This window comes from Chelonoidis abingdonii, chromosome 1 (assembly GCF_003597395.2).
Source record: "Chelonoidis abingdonii isolate Lonesome George chromosome 1, CheloAbing_2.0, whole genome shotgun sequence".
Taxonomy (NCBI): Eukaryota; Metazoa; Chordata; order Testudines; family Testudinidae; genus Chelonoidis; species Chelonoidis abingdonii.
This window is the reverse complement of record NC_133769.1, coordinates 152890897-152914163: the sequence shown is the minus strand read 5'-3', so window position 1 is coordinate 152914163 and position 23267 is coordinate 152890897. Positions and strand designations below refer to the sequence as shown.

Sequence of the window (23267 nt, the reverse complement as noted above, 5' to 3'; positions counted from 1 at the left end):
ATTCATGGTCAATGGCGGGGGGAGTTACCTGTCCGTGGATATTTCCAGCTGCTGTAGATGAGAGTGTCAAATGGGGAAGAAATGACATGGAGGAGAAATTAATCATTAGCCAGCAATCGCTGCACATGGGCCCAGAGACTCCTATCAGTGTGCTGGGCTTCCAGTAATCATAGCGCTAAAGAATGAAACCCTTGGAGAGCAAAGTCAGCTGTGTATCCCTGGAATGGAACTGCTGCAGAGGGAGAAAAGCCAGAGGGAGCGATGTAGACAGTGCAAGGATCAGGACTGAGGAGGAGGAAAGAACAACTGGCATCCGTCCCAGTGAACCCACAGCATGCGTCTGTTTGTCACTAATTGCACACCAAACTGGCACTAGGCTGAATCAGCTGCAGGATGAGAGACTCTGTGCAATGCTTGGAGGGTGGAAATCCAGGGGTAGCAGGAAGCCTGAGAACAGGGGATGCAAGGGAGAGTAGGAGAGTTACTGCTCCTTTCCATAGCCTCTGTATCTCTGGTGCCTTTTAGCACTGTGGTCTCATTTTCTGTAGTATCTGTGCCCTTCACCCCGGGGGAGGCTGTTGGGACCAGAGAGACACTCCTCTCTGCCACACTCTGAGCCCTATGCTCTCTCCCCAGCGAGTCTGTCACTGCCTCCTGCCTTAGTGAGAGCACCCCCTTCTGGGGCTGTGAAGCTATTCCCAGCCCCTGTGGACTCATCACTGCCTAGACTCTTTCTCTGCTGCTCTCATCCAGCTCCTCTGCCTGTTGGATGTTCTTCCTTGTGTTTGTTTTTCTCATTCTGTATGGCCCTTGTTCGGCTGTCACTGCCTCCTGATTCAGTGGGTGACACTCCGGGGATATATGTCTCTGCTGCTCATAAATCCTGTGAGGATACAATGGCAGCCCAGCCACTGATCTCATCCAGCTTCATTTTAGTGCTTGCTTTTTTGAGCCAAACCCCCTTTCCTGCTTCCTTGTTGCTGGGATCTTTGTTCTTACTACTTTTAGTGTCTTTTGAATTACCATTGAGAATCCAGCCCCACTAAGGCTTGGAGAGAGAGAGAGAGAGAGAGAGAGATACTGGGGAGGAGTCTGCACTTCACCCCTTACTGGGCAGTGAGAGTCTTTAACCCTTATGTGGGAACAACCTCCTTCCCCCCCCCCCCCACAGTTGTCTCAGCTGAGCACAGCAGCCTATGCCCCACCATGTGCTTTCCAGGTAGTGGGATCTTTGTGAGTCCCTAATTTTGGTCCATAGTTCTCTGCTGTCCCTGTTAGAAAGTTTTACCCACCTCTCTGATTTTCTGACACTTCAGCCCATGAGCTGCCATGCTTGTGCTGTCCCAGGCAAGGTCAGGAAGCTGTATCATGGACCCTCAGCTCACCAGGGAAAGCAGCATAACCACCTGCATTTCCTCACCTCCCCGCCCCCTGTCTGAGTTGGCAGCAGGTAAGACCAGCTTACTGGGGGCGTGCTGGAGGTTACACCCTGGAGCTGCAGATCCCAACATGTCTTTGGCCTGGGAGTTCAGTCTCAGAACAGATAAAACCAAGACTGGGAGGAGGGAAGAAGAAACAGAGAGACGGAGACATGAGAGTTGGGGGCAGGGGGCTGCAAGCACTATCCAGCCCTATTTGAACGACAGACAATTTCAGTAAAGCCTGTGACCAAAGGACTACCTCATATGTGTGACATGAAACCTCAGCCAGAGTCAGAGGTATAGCCAGTTGTAACTAACTATATGAGGAATTAAACCTTCCTTAGCCTACAGGAGGGTGGGCTTTTCCCAGTCCTGTTTAGGGGAAAAAAACTTTCTCTCAGGATGTTCCTGCTCCCAGCACACAAGGGTTAAATTTGCCTAATCCCTCAGTGGTTCCACAGTGCAGGGTTTTGTGGGTTTTTATTTTTTTGGAGGGGGGCATATTTATCAATCTAGACCATGTCAGTTTTCAAAAATAGCCAACCCAGACACAGGGAGAGGTATTACCCCCCACCCCATTTCCAGGCTGTCCCTTGACCTCAGGCTGGTGGGGGCTGGTCAGCGGGGGGAGAAGGGGAGAGAGCTGCCAGGGAAAGAGTTAAGAGAGACAGAAAGCAGCAGCCTGAGCTGTGTCTGTTTGCTGTAGCCATGAGGGTTGCAGGACAGAAAAGAGGAATCTCTACCCCGAAGAAGCCAGATGAGAGAAAGTCACCAAGAAAGGCAGCTGGGAGGTGAAGGAGGCCCAGACGAGCACCAGCTCTCCTTGTGCTTCACTCTTGGGAACCAGCACTGGGACTCGCCCTCGCTTCCCAAAGGGACTGGTGGTAGAAAAAGATGCCAGAGAACTGAATCACCATGTAACAGCGGATTGGTGCCACTGGGACCTCACTGCATAGAGGAGCCTATTAGTTACCAATAGGGTCTCACTCTGCTCCCCTGCTGGCTTGTGGGCAGTGTGATCTGCAGGGGAGCGAGAGCAAGAGGATAAAGCATTCATCAGAGGAGTAGACTTAAAAAATCTGCATGTGGAATTGTGGGTACAGGGGCTGCTTGCTGTTCATGCTGAACTCCACCATGTGAGCCACCTTTTTGGGAGAGCTGTCGTGGAACCCCTGTCCTGTGCTCCTGACCCTCCAGTGATGTCTCACAATCCCTAGAGGACAGTGGCACTGTAGATGCCCCTACAGTGCTAACCTAGGGCTCCCGCACTGACAGACACCCGGAGACAGCTCATGGTTGTTGTGCAAGGTGGGGGTACTTGCTCTTCGCAGTGCTGGACTGGGACTGCCCTGGGAGTGACTTTCTGGCACCAAGCGCTGGGGAGGAGGGAAAGGCATTTGTGCAGCTAAGGCAGAGGGACTGTGGCTAAGATTTCTCCAGCAAGAAGATGGAGATTGTCCAGCTGTATGTTGTGTTGATTTCTGTGCGGCACATCCGTGCTGTGACCTGGCTGTAAGTATGGTGTGGGCTGGAACTTGCGTGACCTAACGGTCCCCTAGGAAGGGCTGAGGGACCCTAATCCCCACAAGAGACAATAGGCAGATCTCACAGGAAAAGGGAGGTGTAGGAGATCCCAGCACCCCAAAGAGATGCTGGGGGATCCCCTGGGGTGGGTGGAAGTCTGATCACATGGGGAGAGGGAGTCTGAGTATCCCTATGGGCTCTTCTCAGAGTGAGGCTATGATGGGAGATTTTTCCCTTTGAGCTATTAGCATGTCCATAGCCCATCTCTGAGCGTGGCTAACTCCCTCTATCCCTCTGTGCAGGCATCTGGCAAAGCAGCCCTCCCTGCGAGGGACCCTGCAAGATTCCAGTGCCTGTGAGGGCTTGAAGGGCCTGGCGGAGGAGCAGGTGCGAATCTGCCAGCGGCAAGCGGAAGCCATGGACTCAGTGAAGCACGGAGCAGAGCTGGCCATAGAGGAGTGTCAGCACCAGTTTCACAACCGTCGATGGAATTGCTCCACTCTGCAGGGGCTACAGGTCTTTGGCAAGGTTGCCATACAAGGTCAGAGGTCAAGAGTTAGGCAGATCTACGCAGCATGGAACATTTGCCATCAGTGCTCAACTTCTTGGCTCATGTCCAAACCCCAACCTAACGCTCACACTAAACCTAACTTTTAAACCTTCACCCTAGCCCCAAACCAAACCTTAACCTTACCGCGCTAAACTAACACTAGTACTCCGGCTAAACCACTCCCTAAGTCTACCCCTAATGTTCACCCTGACTCCAATGGTCAATCAGACACTGATCCTAATGCTCACCTAGACTATTCATCCTAATGGTCAAGCATACTATTAAACCTAATGCTCACCAAACCCGAAGGGAGCGTGCTTGTGTTTGGAAAGCAGATTCAGGTCAACTGAAAGATACAGTGACTTGGTATTGATTTTGGTGAATTGTTTCAGCTGAAACAAAAAAGGAAAACAAAATGTTTCAATATTTTGGGCTAGCTTTACAAGGGGATTTAGGCACCATTCACAAAACAGGAGAAGGAGGCGTCCCCCTCCCCCGCAACCTTTTCACCCAATGGTTAGTGTAGTCATCTGGAATGTGGAAGACCCAGGTTCAAAATCCTGCTCAGGAGCAGGGACTTAACCCCAGCTGTCCTCCTTACCACAAAAGTATCCTGACCCCCAGCGTATTCTGATGTGGGGCTTGCTCGATCTTTCCTGTTGAAGGTGTTATAATGTGGATAATTATAATAATTATTAAAATATAAGTTATATAATTGCAAATAAAAAATCCTTAGCACAGGGACTGGAAGCCAGGTGTCCTACTTCTCAGGTGGGGGGGCCTAACCACTGGGCTATAGAGTCATTCTCACTGTGGCCCAATGACTATTTAAATATTTTATACACAGTGGAATTGCTTTAGTAGGAGATCTCAAGACAGCTCTACCTCAGAATATCTTGAGCATGCACCTGGGAGCCTTCCCTTCTCCCTCCCACAGATAAGTGCCCCAACTACTGAGCTAAAGGTTATCATGGGGGGCACCGCCTACCTCTTCTGTTTGTGAATAGAGCCCTTCATTTTCTTTGCTTTTTAAAAAATGTTTACAATTTCCAAAAATGAAACAAAATGTTTCATTTGACCCAAAATGATTTTTTCCTAATTTGAGTCTCCAAAAATATGTTACTATTCCAGTTTGAGCCAACCCCTCCTTTTTTTTTTTTTTTGCAGAACTGCCAGCAAACCAAAAAATTAGTTATTTGCCTTGCTTTAGTCCTGAGAAATGAGGCTCCAGGCCATTCACTTGGAGGGATGACTCTGCAGGCTCACTGACCCTCTCAGGGCTGCAGGATGGTTCCTGTGCTCAGCCTCACTGCATGCTCTCTGGTTCTCCCCCTAAAAAAATTCCCTTTCAGACTTGCATCCCCTTACCTCCCTGCTGGGGACATGAGACCTCTGGGACTGAGGAGCCCAGAGCTGCGTGCATGCCGTGTGGGATCTCCCTGGTACCCTAGCACGAGTGGCTAGCTTCTCCCTGCTGTGGGATCCAAGACCTCTGAGGATGTAGCAAAAACTCCTTTTAATGATTTACCAGTGCGATTTCTGTTTGAACATCTCCTTTCTGGGAGTGACACAGCATTATCACATAGCCCCTGCTTGTCTCAGGCTGCCTCCAAGTGTCTAATACAGATGAAACTGCAATGTTTTCTCTCTCCACAAATGAACTGAAGGAGAAATTCCTTAGACAAATCTTGAAGAAATTGTTCCTTCCAAGGCTGCTTCTGTCTCTTCTGCAGGTACACGAGAATCTGCTTTCATTCATGCCATCTCATCAGCGGGAGTGGCATTCGCTGTGACCCGGGCCTGCAGCCGTGGGGAGCTGGAGAAGTGCGGATGTGATCGCAAGATCCGTGGAGTCAGCGCAGAAGGTAACAGAAGGTGGTTGGTGCTGGAGAAAGAAGTCCCTCACTGGCATGGGAAGAACTGGGAGGATGAATGGGAGGAGACAACAAAGCTTGCTACATATCCCTGGGAAGGGGATGGTGCAGAGGAGAGCAGAAAAATAAATGGGGATGGAGAGTGCCGCCACTGCATGCCCCTGGGATAAGAACAGCATAGGGAGGGTGGGGCCAGGGAGCTATGAGCAGAGCGATCTTCTTTTCCCTGCTTGGAAAGCCTGAACACCTCTACATCTGCCCCCACACCTGGAGCAGCCTGTCTGCCTCATGGACTCTCTCTCTCTTTCCCAGGATTCCAGTGGTCAGGCTGCTCTGACAACCTGTCCTATGGTATTGCCTTTTCTCAAGCCTTCGTGGATAACCCTGAACGGAGCCATGGTGTCTCGTCCAGCCGAGCACTCATGAACCTGCACAACAATGAGGCTGGTAGGAAGGTAAAGTTGGTACCATGTGCTGGGGAACATACCCAGATGTCTGAGCCTCTCGTTGGGGACCAGAGCCTGTCCCATCCCCCACTCTTTTTGTCCAAATTAGAGTGGCACCCACAAACTGATTACCTCTGAGGAGAGCCCTTCCCTTCTGATTGGATCCAATTCCCTGCCTTTTCTTCAGAGTCTATCATTGCTCTGCCCCAGAGCAGAGCCTGTTCTTTATATGCCTTGGAGTGGATCCCAGTTCCTCAGCTCCACCTCCCTCAGAGCAGCTTTCTTTCCCTCCTATAGTCTAGATGGGGATTCCCCTTCCTCTGCCTTTTTCTTAAAGTGAATCCATTTCCCTCACTCTGCCTTCAGGCGATTCCCCATCCCTTCACCTCTTTTGAATGAATGGTTCTCTTTCCCCAGTCACTGCCTCCTGAGTAGGCCCCTGATCCTCCTTCTGACTCATAGTGGATTTTGTTCCTTTGTGGCAGAGTAGATCCCTTCTTCTACTACCTCAGAGTGGATCCCTTTCTCATTTTTAAGAAGGTCTGCTCATATCCCTCTGCAAAGGGATTGCTGTAGTTCTGGGCAGGTCCTTTCCCCCCACAGTGGATCCCTTCAGCTGATGAGTGGATCAGTGACTTGTATTTCATATTCCTGTGAGCAGCCTCTGTTCCCTGTCACACACCTTAGAGTGATCCCTTTCCCTGACTCTCTGTGTCACACTCCCCACGTGCAGCACCCCCTGGGTTGTAAGAAGAAGCTCCACTGTAGGCTTAAATCCACTTCTCACTGGCACCCTCAGGTGGGCTGCATGAGGCCATCCCCCTCCTGCTGACAGACGCTTTCTACTTGCCAGGCCATCCTGTCCCACATGAAGGTAGAGTGCAAGTGTCATGGAGTGTCAGGTTCCTGCGAGGTCCGCACCTGCTGGAAGGTGATGCCCCCATTCCGCAAGGTGGGCAATGTCCTGAAAGAGAAATTTGAGGGGGCCACAGAGGTGCACCCCAAGCGGGTTGGTTCCCGCAAGCTCCTGGTGCCCAAGAGCTCCCGCTTCAAACCCTACACAGCTCACGACTTGGTCTACCTGGTGGCCAGCCCAGACTTCTGTGACCGGGACACCCACAGCGGGGTCTTTGGCACCTCCGGACGCCAGTGCAACCGGACGTCCCACGCCATGGATGGCTGCGAGCTGCTGTGCTGCGGGCGAGGCTTCCGCACGGCCCAGGCCGAGATGGTGGAGAGATGCAGCTGCAAGTTCCACTGGTGCTGCTCAGTCAAGTGTAAGCAGTGCCACCACCTTGTGGAGGTGCACACCTGCCGGTGAGGGGGAGCTGAACTGAACTGGGGGGAGGGAGCAAATGGTGGGCAAGAGTGCCAGCACCAAGAGGCGGGGTAACCTTGGGGAAGACATGGGGAGGGGATGACTCAGAGAGAGGGACTGAGAGCTCCAGAGAGGAATATACACATGGGAGGGGGAGGGGGATGGAGACCCTTTACCACCCCAATGAGGAGGGAACTGATTGCTTCAGAGGGGGCATTTCGGGGGGGAGGGGGCTGCACAGAGGTTGTTCCGCAGTTACAGAGGGGTTTGTCTGGGATGTGGCTCAAGGGTATTTGGGTTTACTCGCTTGTGATGGCATTCTCTGAATTTTTTTTTTGGGGGGTGGGGGGAGGGACATGGGGTTGAACACTGAGTCAAATAAACCCTTAAAATATTAGGAATAAAATTATTGTATTAGCAAAAGATGCGAGCATGAGCTACTGTGTGTGTGAAACCCTGGGTGGGCACTTCCGCGCATGCACTGGGGTGGGGGAGACAGCACTCAGAGTCCATTCTGAAAGCTCAGGACTCCAGTGCCCTTTGTATGCAGTTAAATGAGGGGGCATTGGTGAATGCGTAAGGGGAACCAGTGAGAGTGCAAGAGACACTGCTGACTGACGAAGCTAGTGTGGATGAAGGAGTAGGGAGAGGATCATGTGGTTCAAAAAGAACAGTAGCTAAAAGAACAGAGAAAGTGAAGCACTTTGGCTGAACAGGCTCTTTATAAACCAAAACATAATATAGGAAAACAACCCACTGGTTGTGTCGATAGCAGGAGGCCTGAGGGTAAAGACATTGTGGGCTTTGGGCAAGGGCCATCAGGCAGGAACCTGGAAACTAGCAGAGACTCCAAGTGAATCACCCCAGGGCTGATGCCGCTCCTGTTGCTGGAGTCCCTGTTGCTGCTGAGCCTTAGAGGCACCTGGGGGACAGCTGAAACTGTACAGTGCCCGGGTTGGTGTCAAATGAAATGCCAAGGTCAGGGATTCCCCAGTGAGTTCTGGGGTGCTGTCATTCACACTGCTGTATGGAGCAGAGAGGAAGCTGTGGCACTTGGATGAAAGCAGGGATGGGCACTAGACATTTTCCCTGGGGACAGAGAGACAGACAGAGGTTGAGAAAAGTTGCTTCAGGTCCTGTCAAGTTTCTCCTCCTCTCTCTGCCTCCACAAGGTCCATTCAGTGTCCTATGCCCCCTTTTCCCTTCCTCCCTGGGGTCTTCCTCTGTCCTCTCTCCTCCACTCATCCCTCAGTCAAGCTGAAGAATTTCTGGCTCCAGAGCAGCACCTCCTCTTCACCTTTCTCTTCACTCAGCACTTGGTATGTCTCATTCCTGCGGCAACCATGACGAAGCACCTGAGCAGATAGACAGAGAGATAGATAACCTTATCCCCAGAGACTGGTGCAGACCCCTCTGTCTCCACCCTAGAGTCAAGGGACCCAAATACCAGTCAAGGGAGTCCTGGGAGTGAAGGGAGCTGTCTCCCCCTAACATGAGCCCTGCAAGTATGAGAGCCTGTCTCTTGACCAATGGAGGGCCGGGAAGAGAGGGTCCTGTCCCTAGATCACAGCAGGGTGGAGACCTTGGGTGAGGAGACCCAGTCAAAGGTAGCAAGGGGGCAATCCCTGATGGAAAAGGTAGCTGGGCTGCACTAGGCTGGTGACCTAGGATTTATTTATTTTTCTCCCATTTTGTTCTCCATAATTTCAGATTTAATTAAAAATAACTTTTTGAAGGTTAAGGGCCTGAGATATACACGAGGTTAGACTAGATGGTCTAATGGTCCCTTCTGCCTTAAACTCTACAAATCTATGACATAAGTTTCTAGCCCTGATGGTTGTGAAGAAAACCTTCAAAATATGAACTCATGACATCTGCCTGAATCTGCAGGCAGCTTGAAACAAGGGCTCTGAGAGGCTTAACCTGCCATGTTTATTTCAGTGGATGCTAACTCACATGTCCAATTATGCTGATTTAAAATGTCAGCACTGTTCTCTGAGAGACAAGGTGGGTGAGGTAGTATCTGTTAGCAATGTCAGTCCCAGGATCTTAGAGCAACAAGGTATCTGTTTTACACCTAATTACAGCTGTGAATAAGAAGGAAGGAGGAGGATCAATTTATGGAATTTTGCATAATCTACTGTGAGTGACCTTTGAGTTTGTGTTCCTAGTGCATGGTGCCTGGAAGATACACAACTTTTCTGCCCCTAGGCTGTGAAGCCAAAGGTCTTAGAGAAGGAGTGGAGCCTGAGGGGGAGTCTAGTCGACTCTGGTGGTGGGTATGGGGTGTGATGTGATAAAGTAGTGGGATAGCTCCCTTTGATGGACACCCAGCCAGCCAGTTAGCTGTAAAATCCCTCTTGGTAGCTGTTCTTTACCTGCTTTACCTCTAAGGGGTTAAAAAGGACCCCAGGTAAAGAGAAAAGAAAAAAAAAAGTGGGCACCTGACCAAAAGAGCCAATGAGGCTAAAACTTTTTAAATGGGGAAGGAAACTTTCCCTTTGTCTGTTGTTCTCTGGGCAGTAGGGACAGAATAAGGAGCAATGGTCTCAAGTTGAAGTGAGGGTGGTCTAGGTTGGATATTAGGAAACACTGTTTCACTAGGAGGGCAGTGAAGCACTGGAGGAGGTGGTGGAATCTCCTTCCTTAGAGGTTTTTAAGGCCTGGCTTGACAAAGCCCTGGATGGGTTGATTTAGTTGGTGTTGGTCCTGCTTTGAGCAGGGGATTGGACTAGATGACCTTCTGAGGTCTCTTCCAACCCTAATATTCTATGACAGAGCAGCAATGCTGTAAGCAAGAATGCTGTGTAAGGTCTGAACGTTTAGATAAATGCGATCAGGTTTATTCTTTATTTTGGCTTGTGGATCTCCTCTGTGCTAACCCCAGATGCTTTTGTTTGCTTGTAACCTTTCAGCTGAACTCCCAATAAAGCTATTTTGGGTGCTTGATTTTTGGAATTGCTCTTTTAAAATCTAGCAAAAGCCCAAGTTCCAGATGTATTTTCTTTCTTTTTGTCTTTAATAAAAATTTACCTTTTTTAAGAACAGGATTGGATTTTTGTTGTCCTAAGAGCTTTGTGTGTGTTGTTTGATTATCTGGTAGCCACAGCTAATTTCCTTTGTTTTCTTTCTCAGCTCTTCCATGGGGGGGGGGGGGGGGTGAGAGAGAGAGAGAGCTTGAGGGTACCCCATAGGGAGAAATTCCCAACTGCTCCTTCCTGGCTTCAAAGGGTTTTTTTTGCATTCGGGCACTGGCAGCATTTACCAAGCCAAGGTTAGAGAAAAGCTGTTACCTTGGGAGTTTAATACAAGCCTGGAGTGGCAAGTATTCATTTTTAAAATCTTGCAGGCCCCCCACCTTCTGCACTCAGAGTGACAGAGTGGGGATTCAGCCTTGACATAGGGTCAGGTGGGTTTCTCTTTGACCTTAGTGGTTGGTGCACCTTCCTCTGCTGCTTTCTCCCCACTGGCACCATTGCATCAATTACACTCAGATTTTTCAAAATCATAAAGACTAGAAAAACTTTTTGATGGACATTTAAATTTAAATTTTATCACAAGTCCAAGGCACATGGTATGTGCCTGGTTCTAGGTATAACCAAATCCCACTGAGGAGTCAAGCCTAAAGAGTCCAGCAGAGGATCTCTGATCATGTTTTGAACATCTGCACCGTCTACTACAAGTGGCATCTCTTTTTGGAAACCCAGGTGGGTGAAGCTTGATTTTTGGGTGGAGCTAAGGAAAGTACCACCACACCCACCCCACCCCAATTCAAGTCCTGCAGGAGGGGAAAATCCTGGGGCAGGGAAGGGGCAGGACAGAGCCAAGAGATGGGGAAACTGGAGTTGGGAGGGCTGCCATTCTGGACAGTGAATTGTCAGTGTGGAGCTGGGTAGATCCCTGGGGAGTGGGGCAGCTCCTCACCTTTTGGCTGCTGAGGCTGCGCTGTAGGCACTGGTGACTCTTGAATGCACAGTAATTAGGGTGCTGAACTCCATCTGAGTCACAGATCTGGGGAGAGAGGAGTGAAATGTTAGAGAGAAAATAGAGGCAAGGAGGGATGAAGGGACAGTGAGGTTCGGCACTTACTTTGTTTGGGAAGTCTCCTCCTTGGAAGAAAGCATATTCCACTTGCAGCCAAAGGATCACACGGGGGTCATCACAGCCGTGTGTGGCCAGGCGGCCACACCAATAATCTGCACGCAGCCCGCCGTACACCTCCATCCCATAATACCCCATTGCCTCCAGGGAACCAACCTGCAAACAGATTAGAGACAGGCGAGTGTCCCTAGTGCAATGCCCTGGTTGTGTCTAATCCAAGACCCTGCCTCACAGCCTTGGGTACAAGCAGAACTGGGTCTGTACCTTATTGCCCACAGCCTGATATTGGGCAGAGATCTCAGGGTTGATGTAGGTAGTGAAGGTGCCAACATCACAGTGAACACGTCTCAGATCTGACACCCCATGGCACTGCTCCCTCTTCAGTGAGCAGAAGGCACAGTCGGGGCACAGTTCCATGTGGTGCCTTCCAAGACTATCACACACCTAGAGAGGAAGAAAATGGCAGGATGAAGGGGCTGTGGTGGACTGAGTGGGGCAAGGAGGGAGGGCATGGGGAGACTGAGAGCTGGTCTCAAGGGTCTCCCATGCTCTTGGACCAGACTCTGTCTGTAGGTCTCATCTAATTTATAATCTAGCCACTCCAGCCCCAGCCTCTTCCAACAGGAGGGACTGTGGAAAGCAGAGCCAGAGCACTGGCTATTTGGGAAGTTCTCATATTCTCCCGTACTAGATGCTACAGTCAGGAAGAACTAGTAAGAAGGATTAGGGAGTATTGCCACAGAGGCTAGATAGTGATTCTTACCGAATCCCCAAATCCAAGTGTTCTTGCCTCCATTCGCTTCCAAGCCTGGGTAACGGCTGATGATAGGCAGATCCCCTCCAGCATTGCATAGCAGAGAATCACCAGAGCCTCATCCCTCTCCAGAGCTAAGAGGCTAATGCAGAGTAAGAAACAGGGAAAGGAGCAGCAAGTCAGTTTCTGGGATCTGTAGTTTCCTGCTGGTTCTTTAAGGGATGAGCAGAGGGTGCTGCACTGGCTCATAGTCCAGAAGTTCTGTGTGTTTGTATGAGTGGCAGGCATGCGTGCAGTGTTTGTTTGTATGTATGTATGTATGTGTAATATGTATGTGTATTAGTTATATTTACCAGTATGTGAAGGGGTATTTGTACAATGACTAGCATTACTGAGTTATCAGGTGGCACTACTGCAGTTCTTGCTAGTTTTGTTTATTTGAAGATATAGGAATTAGATCTTGGAGAACTGCTTATTGTCAGCTGTGGTGACACAGAACACAACAGTGCGCTGGACAAGGAAGTTTCATGCGTTTTTAGTGTGCACATAATTGTGTGTGTGTGTATGCTTGTGAGGAACTCAGTTGGCATGGGCCCAAGAGTGGGTGTGTGAGGAACTCACTGTGCACATGCATGCGGGTATTTTTGTGGGCATGAGAAGGTCTCAGCCATGCATGTACAAGAGTATAGGTGCAAGAAACTCTCCAGGCATGTGCACAAGGTTGTGGTTGTGCAGTTGTATAATGAGCTCTCTAAAGGTGTGGGTGAGGCACTCACAGTATGCGTATGTGCATGAGAGTGTTACCAGACCACAGTGAACTGGTCCTATATCTAAACAAATCCTATTTAATAACAACAGACAACCACCTACTACAAACCCTCTACAGATAACCCAGGGAAAAGATCTGGAGACAAAATTAAAAAGAAAAATATGAGACCTCCCTGAAAACTTCAAAAACCTAATGAATGCTGTAGCGGGGTGAACAGTGGTATGGGGGCCAGTGGTAAGGCAGGTCACCAGCCTGCAGGGGGCACTCCAGGACACTGGAAGAGCTAATTTCCATGAACGACCAGCAGGAGGCGCTGCAGGAGTGAGTCCATACCTTTACAAGTGGTGGAGAATGCAGGCAGGAGCTGTCCACCCCTGACACAAGGGGCTAGAGCACAGACAGCAGGATTATCGCCCAGAGACTTTGGAAGGGAACAATGGAACCCTGGTATACTGGGGTGTATTTTGAAGAGGCCCAAGGGGGTAACTCTGGTTGGGGGACAGGTGTCTGCACCCTGGATGAAGGAGGTTGATGAGCCACAGAGATTATGGTGCAGTGGGCCCTCCACAAGCAGTTGGACCAGCCAATGGATGAGCAGCGGGCCCTAGCAAGGATCCTCCAGCAGGAGTGGCAGAGGAGAAAGACTTCTTATACCTGCAGAAGGCAGGGATATGTAAAGAGGGATTGTCCCTATTGGGATGGGGGCACCTCGCCCCAAAGAGAGACAGAGACAAGTCCCATAGCTAATCTGCTGGGTGAGGGGACCCAGGAGGCTGAGGACATGTTGGGCCTGTAGGTGACAAGGGCACCTGCAGTGGGCGTGCCCAGGCCCAAGGCAGAGGGTCCAGGCAACCCTGGTAAAGGGGTGGGACCCTGGAAGGACCCCGAAAGGTCCAAGGTAGCCAAGAGGTGGGGAGCCTGCTGGGCCTGCCATGAACTGAGCCACATATGGAGGCACTGCCCCCTCAGGGGAGCTGAGGTGCAGCCAGTGGAGGTGCCTGGAGACCCGGAAGGGTTGAAGCGTGAAGAGCTGGTGAAGGTGACACCTGGGACAGAGGGGACCCCGTGGGAGGTTGGGACCCAGACCACCGCTGGACATGCCTTCAGCCGGGGAATAGGGACAGAGGGGGCCCGGCAAGAGGCTGGAACCCAGGTGGTAGTGGAAAGGGTTGCAGTAGGCACCCATACCCTGAAGGAAGAGGGTCTAGAGAGTCTGGACTGCGGGCACAGCTGGAGGCCCGCCGTGATGCCAAAGCAAGAGCCTTGGACCTCACGCAAGAGTATGCGGCCATTGTTGAGGAGGAGACCCATTTGCGTAAGCGACTGGAGGAGTCAGAAAAGAAGTGGGTGGCACTGGAGGCACATGGGTGACTGGTCCAGGCAAGCAGACACCCCTAGTCCCAGGGGTGGTGATCTTGAGGGAGGGGTGTAGCGGGGTGAGCAGGTGTAGCAGGGTTGGAAAAGCCCTGCAGAGGGTTGGGGCTGGGGAAGGGAGCAAAACCCTGGCTGACTGGGAGAAGTGGCTGCAGTTGGGGCCATGCCCCAAACAGACCAAGCAGGCCTTATAAGAAGGCCAGGGTAACCAGAAGCTCTGGACTCTCTCTCTCTGTAGAGAGAGAAGAGCCTGGCTGCTCGGGAGCTCATCAGGGTGGGGGAAGGCTAGAGAAGCTGGGGAGCTCCAGCCTGGAAAACCCCCAGGCTGTGGGCCTAGCTGAGGGCCTAAGACCAGTACTGGGGATGCAGAGGGGCAGCTCAGCTATTGAAAGAGGCAGCAGGTCCAACCCAAGCTTGCCTGTGATGAGTGGTGTATACTGCAGTCTGCCCCAGGGAGTGGGGCTAGATGGTGACTGGCAGTAGCCTTACACTGTGGTGAGGTGGGGTTTGTGGGTGTGGGGATACTGGTAGGGGGGCAGCAACCCAGCGAAAGGGGCACCAGGGTCCTGGGAGGGACACGGGGGACAGTGGTAAGGCAGATCACCAGCCTGCAGGGGGCGCTCCAGGATGCTGGAAGAGCTAATTCCCATGGATGACCAGCAGGAGGCGACGCAGGAGTGAGTCCACTCCCTTACAAATGCACATCAAACAAACACTCTGGCCAAATAGCAAATGATATTAACATTGCCACAAAAGACTCTCTGAGTCTTTACCAGACCAGCATAGCATCCCTACTCACACAACCACACAATCCTAACCACACAAAACAGGACTGCCACTCCAAGAGAAAGCAAAATGATTTCACTGAAGCTGCCATATACTCAGGAATAAAGTGAGAAACTCTCCAACTTAAAACACAGAGAGGTACATGTCACTGACCTACGCATAGCTTGCCACAGTTTACTGATGTACAACAAATCAGTGCTCCACCAAAAAAACTGGAGCACCTGAATTAAAAATTAACACAGACTGAAGATATGATGGACACCAAATGCTTCTGGCAAATCTGGATAAAACTGAAGCCAACTAAATTTAAAACAAAACCCATCTATTCCGAATAGTAGAATCTGGACAGAGCACTTCTGGGACCTATACAAAGGTATCAAACACCTGAAAACATATTAAAACAATTTGCCTGAACCCATCTGGGTTCGTTAGTTAGTTAACCTAACCATCCAGTATGGACACTTCCCTGAGATATGGTCAATGAACAAGCTACCTGAATACAAAAGCGGAAATCCCTCAACCTAAACAAATATAAAGGGCTCTGTTTGTATATCTGTAGTATCTTTAGCAACAGAATAATGCATTACCTGACCAGTAGTTCAGGCATGCCAAATTGTTTTTCCTTGAAAAATGAACTATAAGCCACAGGTGCTATCATGGTTACAAGGAGAGCAGTGCCTTATATGCCTTTCCAGTCTCCCCTGAGTGTGCCTCTCACATGACAGTTTTTACTGCCTTCATCCCTGTCTGTGTGGAAGTCCACCATTATACCTCTTTTAGACTGTTGTCGGGTTGCAGTCCCTGTTTACCACCTGTGATATCTTGACAGGCCTAGCTGTATTTGGTACTTGGAAGAAACATCCTTCTGGGGTTTTTGACCAGCAGCAGACTGAAGTGACTCAAAACAGTGTCTTCAAAACAAATGCATTGTTTATTCACCCAAAGGTACATTGCAACCAGAGAAGAGAGTTAAAACAACCAGAGGCATATAGACCTGGCTCTCACCTAAAGTTTGTAATTTCCCTCAAGCTTAGTCAAGCCCAGCTGCCTCAGACCCATCCTGCAGGGCCTGTGTCTCTGTCCCTCTACTCTCTGAAAACAATTCCCTGATGACTGAACTTCCCCCTCCCTCTCTAGAGAGTTAACTGTCTAGTTTCCTTTTGACCTTAGGCCTTCAGCCTTGTCAAATCAGCTATGGTACTTTTGACTGGTGGCTGGAAATAGCATCTTCCCAGTTAGTGGCCCAGCCATTGTTCTCTTCACTCCCTTGAATTTGCTTACCCAGAGGGTCTTATCTCTGTCCATTGTCTTGTTTCCTGCTTGTTCTTCCTAACAGCCTCTTTTGATTTAACTCCCTGCAGTCAGAGAGAATAATATATGCAGGTAAACTGAGGGTTTGGCTCCACTCGCAACTCCAAAGCGCTCCCGCGGCAGCGCTTTGAAGTGTGAGTGTGGACGCAGCGCAGCGCTGGGAGAGAATTCTCCTAGTGCTGCAGGTACTTCACCTCCCCTTGGGGATTAGTTTACAGCGCTGGGAGCCGCATCCCCAGCGCTGGGGCAGTGTTTACACTGGCGCTTTACAGCGCTGTAACTTGCTGCGCTCAGGGAGGTGTTTTTTCACACCCTGAGAAAGAAATTTGCAGGGCTGTAAAGCGCCAGTGTAGCCAAGGCCTGAGATAGTCAAGATATCTCCCACATTCTCCACAGATGTGATTAACAAGCATGTAAAAGACAAAAAACAGGGAGAAAGATTTGGACTCTTCATAGGCTTTAAAAAACTTTTGACTCAATCTGACATCTAGGACTGAACATTAAATTGGTGGGAAACATGACATTAAAGCAATGTACCAGTCCATCCAATGCAGAATAAAACTAAACAATATGCCAACAGAAGACTTCAGACAAGAAAGGGAAGTAAAATAGAGATGGAATTTCAGTTCAACCCTTTTGAACACATACAGTGATGTTGCTCTAGAACAGGAATCGGCAAGCTTTGGCACGCGGCTCGCCAGGGTAAGCCCCATGGCAGGCCGGCCTGGTTTGTTTACCTGCCGCATCCGCAGGTTCATCCGATTGCGGCTCCCACTGGCTGCGGTTTGCTGTTCCAGGCCAATGGGGGTGGCGAGAAGCAGCGTGGGCCAAGGGATGTTCTTGGCAGCTGCTTCCTGCTGCCCTCATTGGCCTGGGATGAGGAATTGCAGCCAGTGGGACCTGCAATTAGCCGAACCTGTGGACGTGGCAGGTAAACAAACCGGCCCTGCCCACCAGAGTGCTTACCCTGGCGAGCCAGGTGCCAAAGGGTGCCGATAACTGCTCTAGAACAATCTCCAAACCAGGTTTTCCAGTAAGTACCTCTTAGTAGAATTCATAATGCTGAGTTATGCAGTGTTGTTGTAACCATGTTGATGTAACCCTGAGTTAGGCACCTAGGCGCTTTACATAACACATTTGAAGAATTAGGCACCTATGAATGGCATTCACAGAAGCCAGCATATGGACAAGGGAGCTGCCTAAACTAGCTAGGAGGAAATCTCAAAGAGAGGGGCACCTAACTCTAGGCCAGAAGGAGGCTTCTATCTCCTCTCAGAATTCACAGCTGTGAGCCCTCCCCTGGAATTAGGCACCTAAGTTAGGTCAGATCAACCCTTTCTCAGGAAAAATGTGAGAGGGACCACTCTACCCTATTATAGTCAATAGTCCAGTGGTCAGGGCTCTCACCTGGGCTGTGGAAGACCTGTTTTCAAGTCCTGCTCTTCTGAATTTGGGCCTTCCATATCCTAGATGAATACCCTAGCCAGTAGGCTAAGGAATATCTGGGGGTGGCCTCTCTCAATCTCTCCTATTGGAGCTGTTCCACTTTGAATAACTGAATAAATAATCAGAGAAGCAGAGAGTCTTTCACAGCCCAGGTGAGTGCCTGAAACACCAGGCTAAAGGGTCAATCTCTTCTTCTCTTTGGCCAAATAAATATTTGTGTGCAGTGTATAACAACAATAAACTTTTTTGGTCCTATAAAACCCCTAAATAATAATACAGATTTTTAAGCATCATCTACTGGCACATTTTTATTAACTGTTTCCAGATATATCGACATACAGCACACGTGTAACATCTCTCTTGCCATAAAAGAAACGATCGTTTAAATTAGTTTTTGAATGTATTAGGCAACTTTATTGCTCTTCCATTCTAAGCGATGATATTTTGAGTCTCTTTCCCACTCCTTCTGTTTGTTTGCAGGAAAATTCTGTGCTGCTAGATTTTCTGGCATAACCATAATGACAAGTCATGAGGGTTGCTAGTAGCTGCATCCATGTGGATTCACTTAAATTATTCCGAGAGATCAGCTGCTGCTTGGCTGATCTCAGGAAACAATAGCTGCATTGATAGAATTGTTGTTATACTATCATCATGTATGATATTTGCTTCTCTTTGCTTACATGTTCCAGCCCTCCTTCTCTTCTGTCTCTCATTAGGAACTCCTTATACTCTGACTAGCTGTCATATCTGGAGCTCAGGAAGCTGTTTGTCTTTTTTAGCTATAGTAGTATTTGGCTTGTTGTCACTGCTCTTTAACTCGGTCTGTCACCTTTTCCACCACTAGTGGCTTCAAGAGCTTATTTGCTGTGAGCAGTAGAGTCCAGGGTCTGCACGATATGAGATGCTTTAATGGGCTCCAGCCCATGTACCCATGCTTTCTGTTGCTGTATTTCTCCAGCCCAGTAGAGCTGTCCATGGATCTTCACTATCCCAGTTTGTCTTTTCTAGTAGTTTCTTGGCAATCTTGATAGATGCTTCTGCTTTGCCATTAGACTGGCTGTGATAGGGAGAGGATGGGAAATGTTCAAATTCCCAACATGCAAACTGAGGTCCATTATCTATGACAAGAGTCCTAAAATTCCATGCCAGGCAAACTGACCTTTGCAGCGTTCAGTGACAGAGGCTGCTGCTGTGTGTATAAGGGAATTGATTTCCCAGTAATCCAAGTACTCATCAACCATCAAGAAGTAGGCTTGATTTCCCACTATATAAATGCTCCAGGCTGATCATCTTGTAATAAAACTGCTCCCAATGCTCACTCGCTAGCATCACATAGAATAGTTACAAGTTCTTCACAATTTTACATAAATATTTTAGGTAAACTGGGTGCCCTTTCAAACAAAACGGTGTGTTCAGACATGTAGGAACATTGAGTGCAGGCCATACCTATGGAATGAGGGACTGTAGCCTGGACAGCAGCAACAAAGAACTCAGACAAGCTCCCATTGTGATGCTGTGGTAGAAAGGGCTAATGCAATCCTTGGATGTATAAACAGAGAAGTAGTGAGTAGTAGGAAGGTGATTTTTGCCTCCATATACAGCATTGGTGAGAGCGATTCTGGAACAGTGCATCCAGTTCTGGTGCCAAAATTTTTAAAAGGTTGTCGAAAAATTGGAGAGTGTGCAGAGAAGAGCCACAACACTGACTCAAGGACTTAAGAAAATACCTTAGAGTGAAAAATTTAAAGAGCTTAATCTGTTTAGTTGATCCAAAAGAAGATTAAGAGATGACTTGATTACAGTGTATAAATCCAGTACCTTCATGGAAAGAAAATATCAAGTACTGAAGAGCTCTTAAATCTAGCAGAGAAAAGCAGAACAAGAACCAATGGCTGGAAATTGAAGCGAGACAATTTCAAATTAGAAATAAGGCACCGTTTTTTTAAGATTGATTAACCATTAGAACAAACTATCAAGAGCAGTGGTGGATTCTCCCTCTCTTACTGTCTTCAGTATGATGCTTTTCTTGAAGATAGACTTTAATCGAATACTTAATCAAAAAAGTTATAGGGCTCAATAAAGGGATAACTGGGTGAAATTTTCTGACCTGTGACACATTAACATCTCTCAGGAATGGTCTAGGTGTACTTAGTAATGCCTCTGTGGGCAGGGGGGGGGGCGGGGGAATTGGGGGTACTAGATGGTCTCTTCGGGGCCCTTCTAGTCCCACATTTCTATGACTTTTGTGACAAAATGTCAGACTGGATGAACTAATGGTCCCTTCTGACCTTAAACTCTATGCGTTTATGAATTAACAAATCCCACAAATTACTGTATAACTTGCACATTTGTGGAGAAGGAATGCCCCACATGGCTTGGACCTTCTCAGGGCTTGGGTTTAAGCCCTGTGCTGTTCGAAGGTGTCTGATATACAACATAGCTGACAGGCATGATTTTTTTCCCCCCCTCACTCAGTTGGAGATTCACTGATATGTATTATAAAGCAGTACATGATCATGATCAGCATTAATCTCTTCAAGGGAGTCTCCACAACCAAACACTAAGGTGTCATCTGCAATGACATCAACCCCCTTGAGTCTCTCTAGCACTTCATGTTGACATCTCTGGTATGCTTCTAGCACTGGAGGAAAGGCACATGGCATTCACAGCCATCTAGATCTGACCAGAAGAGTCCAGAAAGACATCAAATGAGGGCTTTCTTCATCAGGTGTTAGCACCAGAAACCATCTTTGGCAAAGAAAAGACCTTTGCCTTTGGCAGGATCCCTTCAGTTGTTGATCAGTGATAACAGGAGCATTGTTGAGTTTTCTTGAGGAGTAAAAGGTCACCGCATGGCAGAGTTTGCTTGGTTTTCATACAGGTACCATACTTGTTAGACACAACTCTCTTTCAAACTCCCATCTCCATGAGATTGTCAGTCTGTTTTTTAAAGCATCTTCTTTAATGGAACTTCTGTTCTGTATCATGCTCATTGTTGCAGTTTCAAGTTGATTTCCAAGGGCCATTCTCCAGGAAGGCATCCAAGGCCTGTAAAAGCATCTCAATGATAGGGACTCTTTAATGCAGTACTTCATCTGTCATTGGCAAAAGCCCACTGGTTCTGCTAAGGCATCTGTGGCATTTCAATTACAGCAGAACCCTGTTTATCGGACCTATTTGGGACCAGAGCCAGATCGGATAATCAAAAATTGGGATAAGCTAAAGAATGGGAAAGTGAGCATCTGCAGCGCCATCTAGTGACTACATGAGAGATCATCTGCTCTGGACCAGTGTGAGCTGCTTGTTTGGTTAATACGGAGAGCCAGAAAATGGAGAGTAGGATAACGGGGTTCTACTGTATTTCAAATATGAATCATCCCAGGGGTTAAATTAATGTGCCATTGGAGAGATTTAGCCTGGAGTTGTTTGTTTTCCAGTAATGTAAGTGATTTATCTTGTGCAATTTTACAGTAATCTTTGCCTTGCAAGTAGAGCAACTGCCAGTTTGACATGTGAATGTCAGAGCTGGACATGCCTGAAGTTTTAGTTTTGCAGAGCACAGTTTTCCTTCACAGTTCATGGCCTCAGTGCAATGGGTGTTGGGGAAGACAGAGCTGGGCTTTAGACTCCTTTTAGTCTCTCTTGAATTCAACCTTCAGATAGCAAGCCTGGCTTCCTTCACCTCTCTCTGTGGAAACCGGCAGTCCAACCACTCTGGGGCTGGATCTCTGGGGTGCAGCCCGTTTACTGTTTGTGTTAATACAACAGGCCCAGCTGGGTTTGGCACCCCTCAGTCCTCTTTCTCCGGGCACTTGTGAGAACAGGTGATTAAAGTAGCATTTCACTGCCAAAGAGAATACAGCATTTAGGAGAATGGGCTAACAGCAAAGACTCCTATGCGCATATTTCCTTACCTAGGCATAACCATTGCTCAGATAGGTCCAGCTTATTCCCTAGTCTGGGCTGGGAGAGTCAGGGCATGGATATACTTGCAGCTGTAGAGCACTTTGAGTTAAACCAGCCTTCGGAGAGCGCAGTAGGGAAAGCACTCCAGTCTGTCCACACGGACAGCAGCAAGCGCACTGGCGTGGCCACATTTGCAGCACTTGCAGCGGCATTGGAAGCAGTGCATTATGGGCAGGTATCCCACAGAGCACCTCTTCCCATTCTGGTGCTGTGGCCTGTAGGAAGGGGCAGGGGGTACGAGGCATTCTGGGTCCTGAACCAACATTCCACGATGCATCACTCCACATCCCAGCAATCCCTCTGCTTCAGTCCACATTTGGCACCATCTTTCAATGTTTTTTGTGCTGCTCGCTCTGTCTTCCCTTTTTGGTCTGTGAGAATGGAGCCCGAACTGCTGAGGAATATGCTGATGAGTCTCGCCAGCACGTCACGTTTGGCAGTCGAGTTACTCCTAAACATCTAAACTGACAGTGAGGACTCCGACAATATCAACTCGAGTAATGCATACAACACGAGATTGCTTGTGGCGTTCGTGGACATGCTCACCACTGTGGAATGCCACTTTTGGGCTTGGGAAACAAGCTCTGAGTGGTGGGATCACATCGTCATGCAAGTCTGGGATGATGACCAGTAGCTGCAGAACTTTCGGATGAGAAAAGCCATTTTCATGGGACTGTGGATGAGCTCGCCCCTACCCTGCAACACAAGGATATGAGATTGAGAGCTGTCCTGAGGGTGGAGAAGTAGGTGGCTATTGCACTCTGGAAGCTGGCAACTCCAGACAGCTACCGATCGGTCGCTAACTAGTTTGGAGTAGGAAAGTTGACTCTTGGAATCGTGTTGATGCAAGTTTGCCAGGCCATTAATCGCATCCTGCTCAAAAGAACAGTGACTCTGGCTGCATGACATTGTGGCTGGCTTTGCACAAATGGGTTTTTCTAACTGCAGCGGAGTGATGGATGGGACGCATATTCCAATACTGGCACCAACCCACCTAGCCTCTGAGTACGTTAATCGAAAGGGATATTTCTCTATGGTTCTCTAGGTGCTTGTGGATCACCGTGGGTGTTTCATTGACATTAGTGCAGGCTGGCCCAGAAAGGTGCATGATGCATGCATCTTTTGGAACACTGGCCTAGTCAGGAAACTACAAGCTGAGACTTTTTTCCCAGACCAGAAAAACACCATGGGGAAGCCAAAATGCCCACTGTGATCCTTGGAGACCCCGTTTACTCTTTAATGCTGTGGCTTATGAAACCCTACACAGGGAGCCTTGACAGCAAGGAGCAGTTCAACAACAGGCTGAGCTGGTGCAGAATGACTGTGGAGTGTGCTTTTGGCTGTTTAAAGGGCCGCTGGTGCTCTCTGTATGGGAAGTTGGACTTGGCTGATAACAGCATCCCCGTGGTTATATCCGCGTGCTGTACCCTCCATAACGTTTGAGAAGGGAAGGGTGAAAGATTCACTGAGGCATGGAACTCAGAGGTTCAACACCTGGAGGCTGAATTTGCACAGCCAGAGAGCAGGGCTATTAGAGGGGCCCAGCACAGGGCCGCAAGGATTAGGGATGCCTTGAGGGAGAAATTTGAGGCTGAAAGCCACCAGTAATGTTTCGTGCCCTGCACGG

General features: G+C 48.9%; 2 protein-coding genes across 2 annotated transcripts in view; one reads left to right on the top strand and one right to left on the bottom strand.

Moving 5' to 3' along the window:
• Positions 1–2868: 2868 nt before the first annotated feature.
• LOC116837447 (protein Wnt-4-like) lies at positions 2869–7136 on the top strand. The gene is made up of 5 exons (XM_032801820.1): positions 2869–2933; positions 3248–3486; positions 5229–5360; positions 5682–5824; positions 6669–7136. The coding sequence occupies exons 1-5, from the start codon at positions 2869–2871 to the stop codon at positions 7134–7136; spliced, it is 1047 nt and encodes a 348-aa protein (XP_032657711.1).
• Positions 7137–8374: 1238 nt separating this feature from the next.
• The window catches only part of ACRBP (acrosin binding protein), a 64471-nt gene continuing 49578 nt past the window's right edge, over positions 8375–23267 (bottom strand). The window contains exons 6-10 of the mRNA XM_032802149.1: positions 11998–12130; positions 11499–11678; positions 11223–11390; positions 11058–11144; positions 8375–8488 (exon numbers count right to left, since the gene is read on the bottom strand). Of these exons, the coding sequence (XP_032658040.1) occupies positions 8375–8488; positions 11058–11144; positions 11223–11390; positions 11499–11678; positions 11998–12130 (682 nt within the window). The remainder of the gene's footprint in view (positions 8489–11057; positions 11145–11222; positions 11391–11498; positions 11679–11997; positions 12131–23267) is intronic.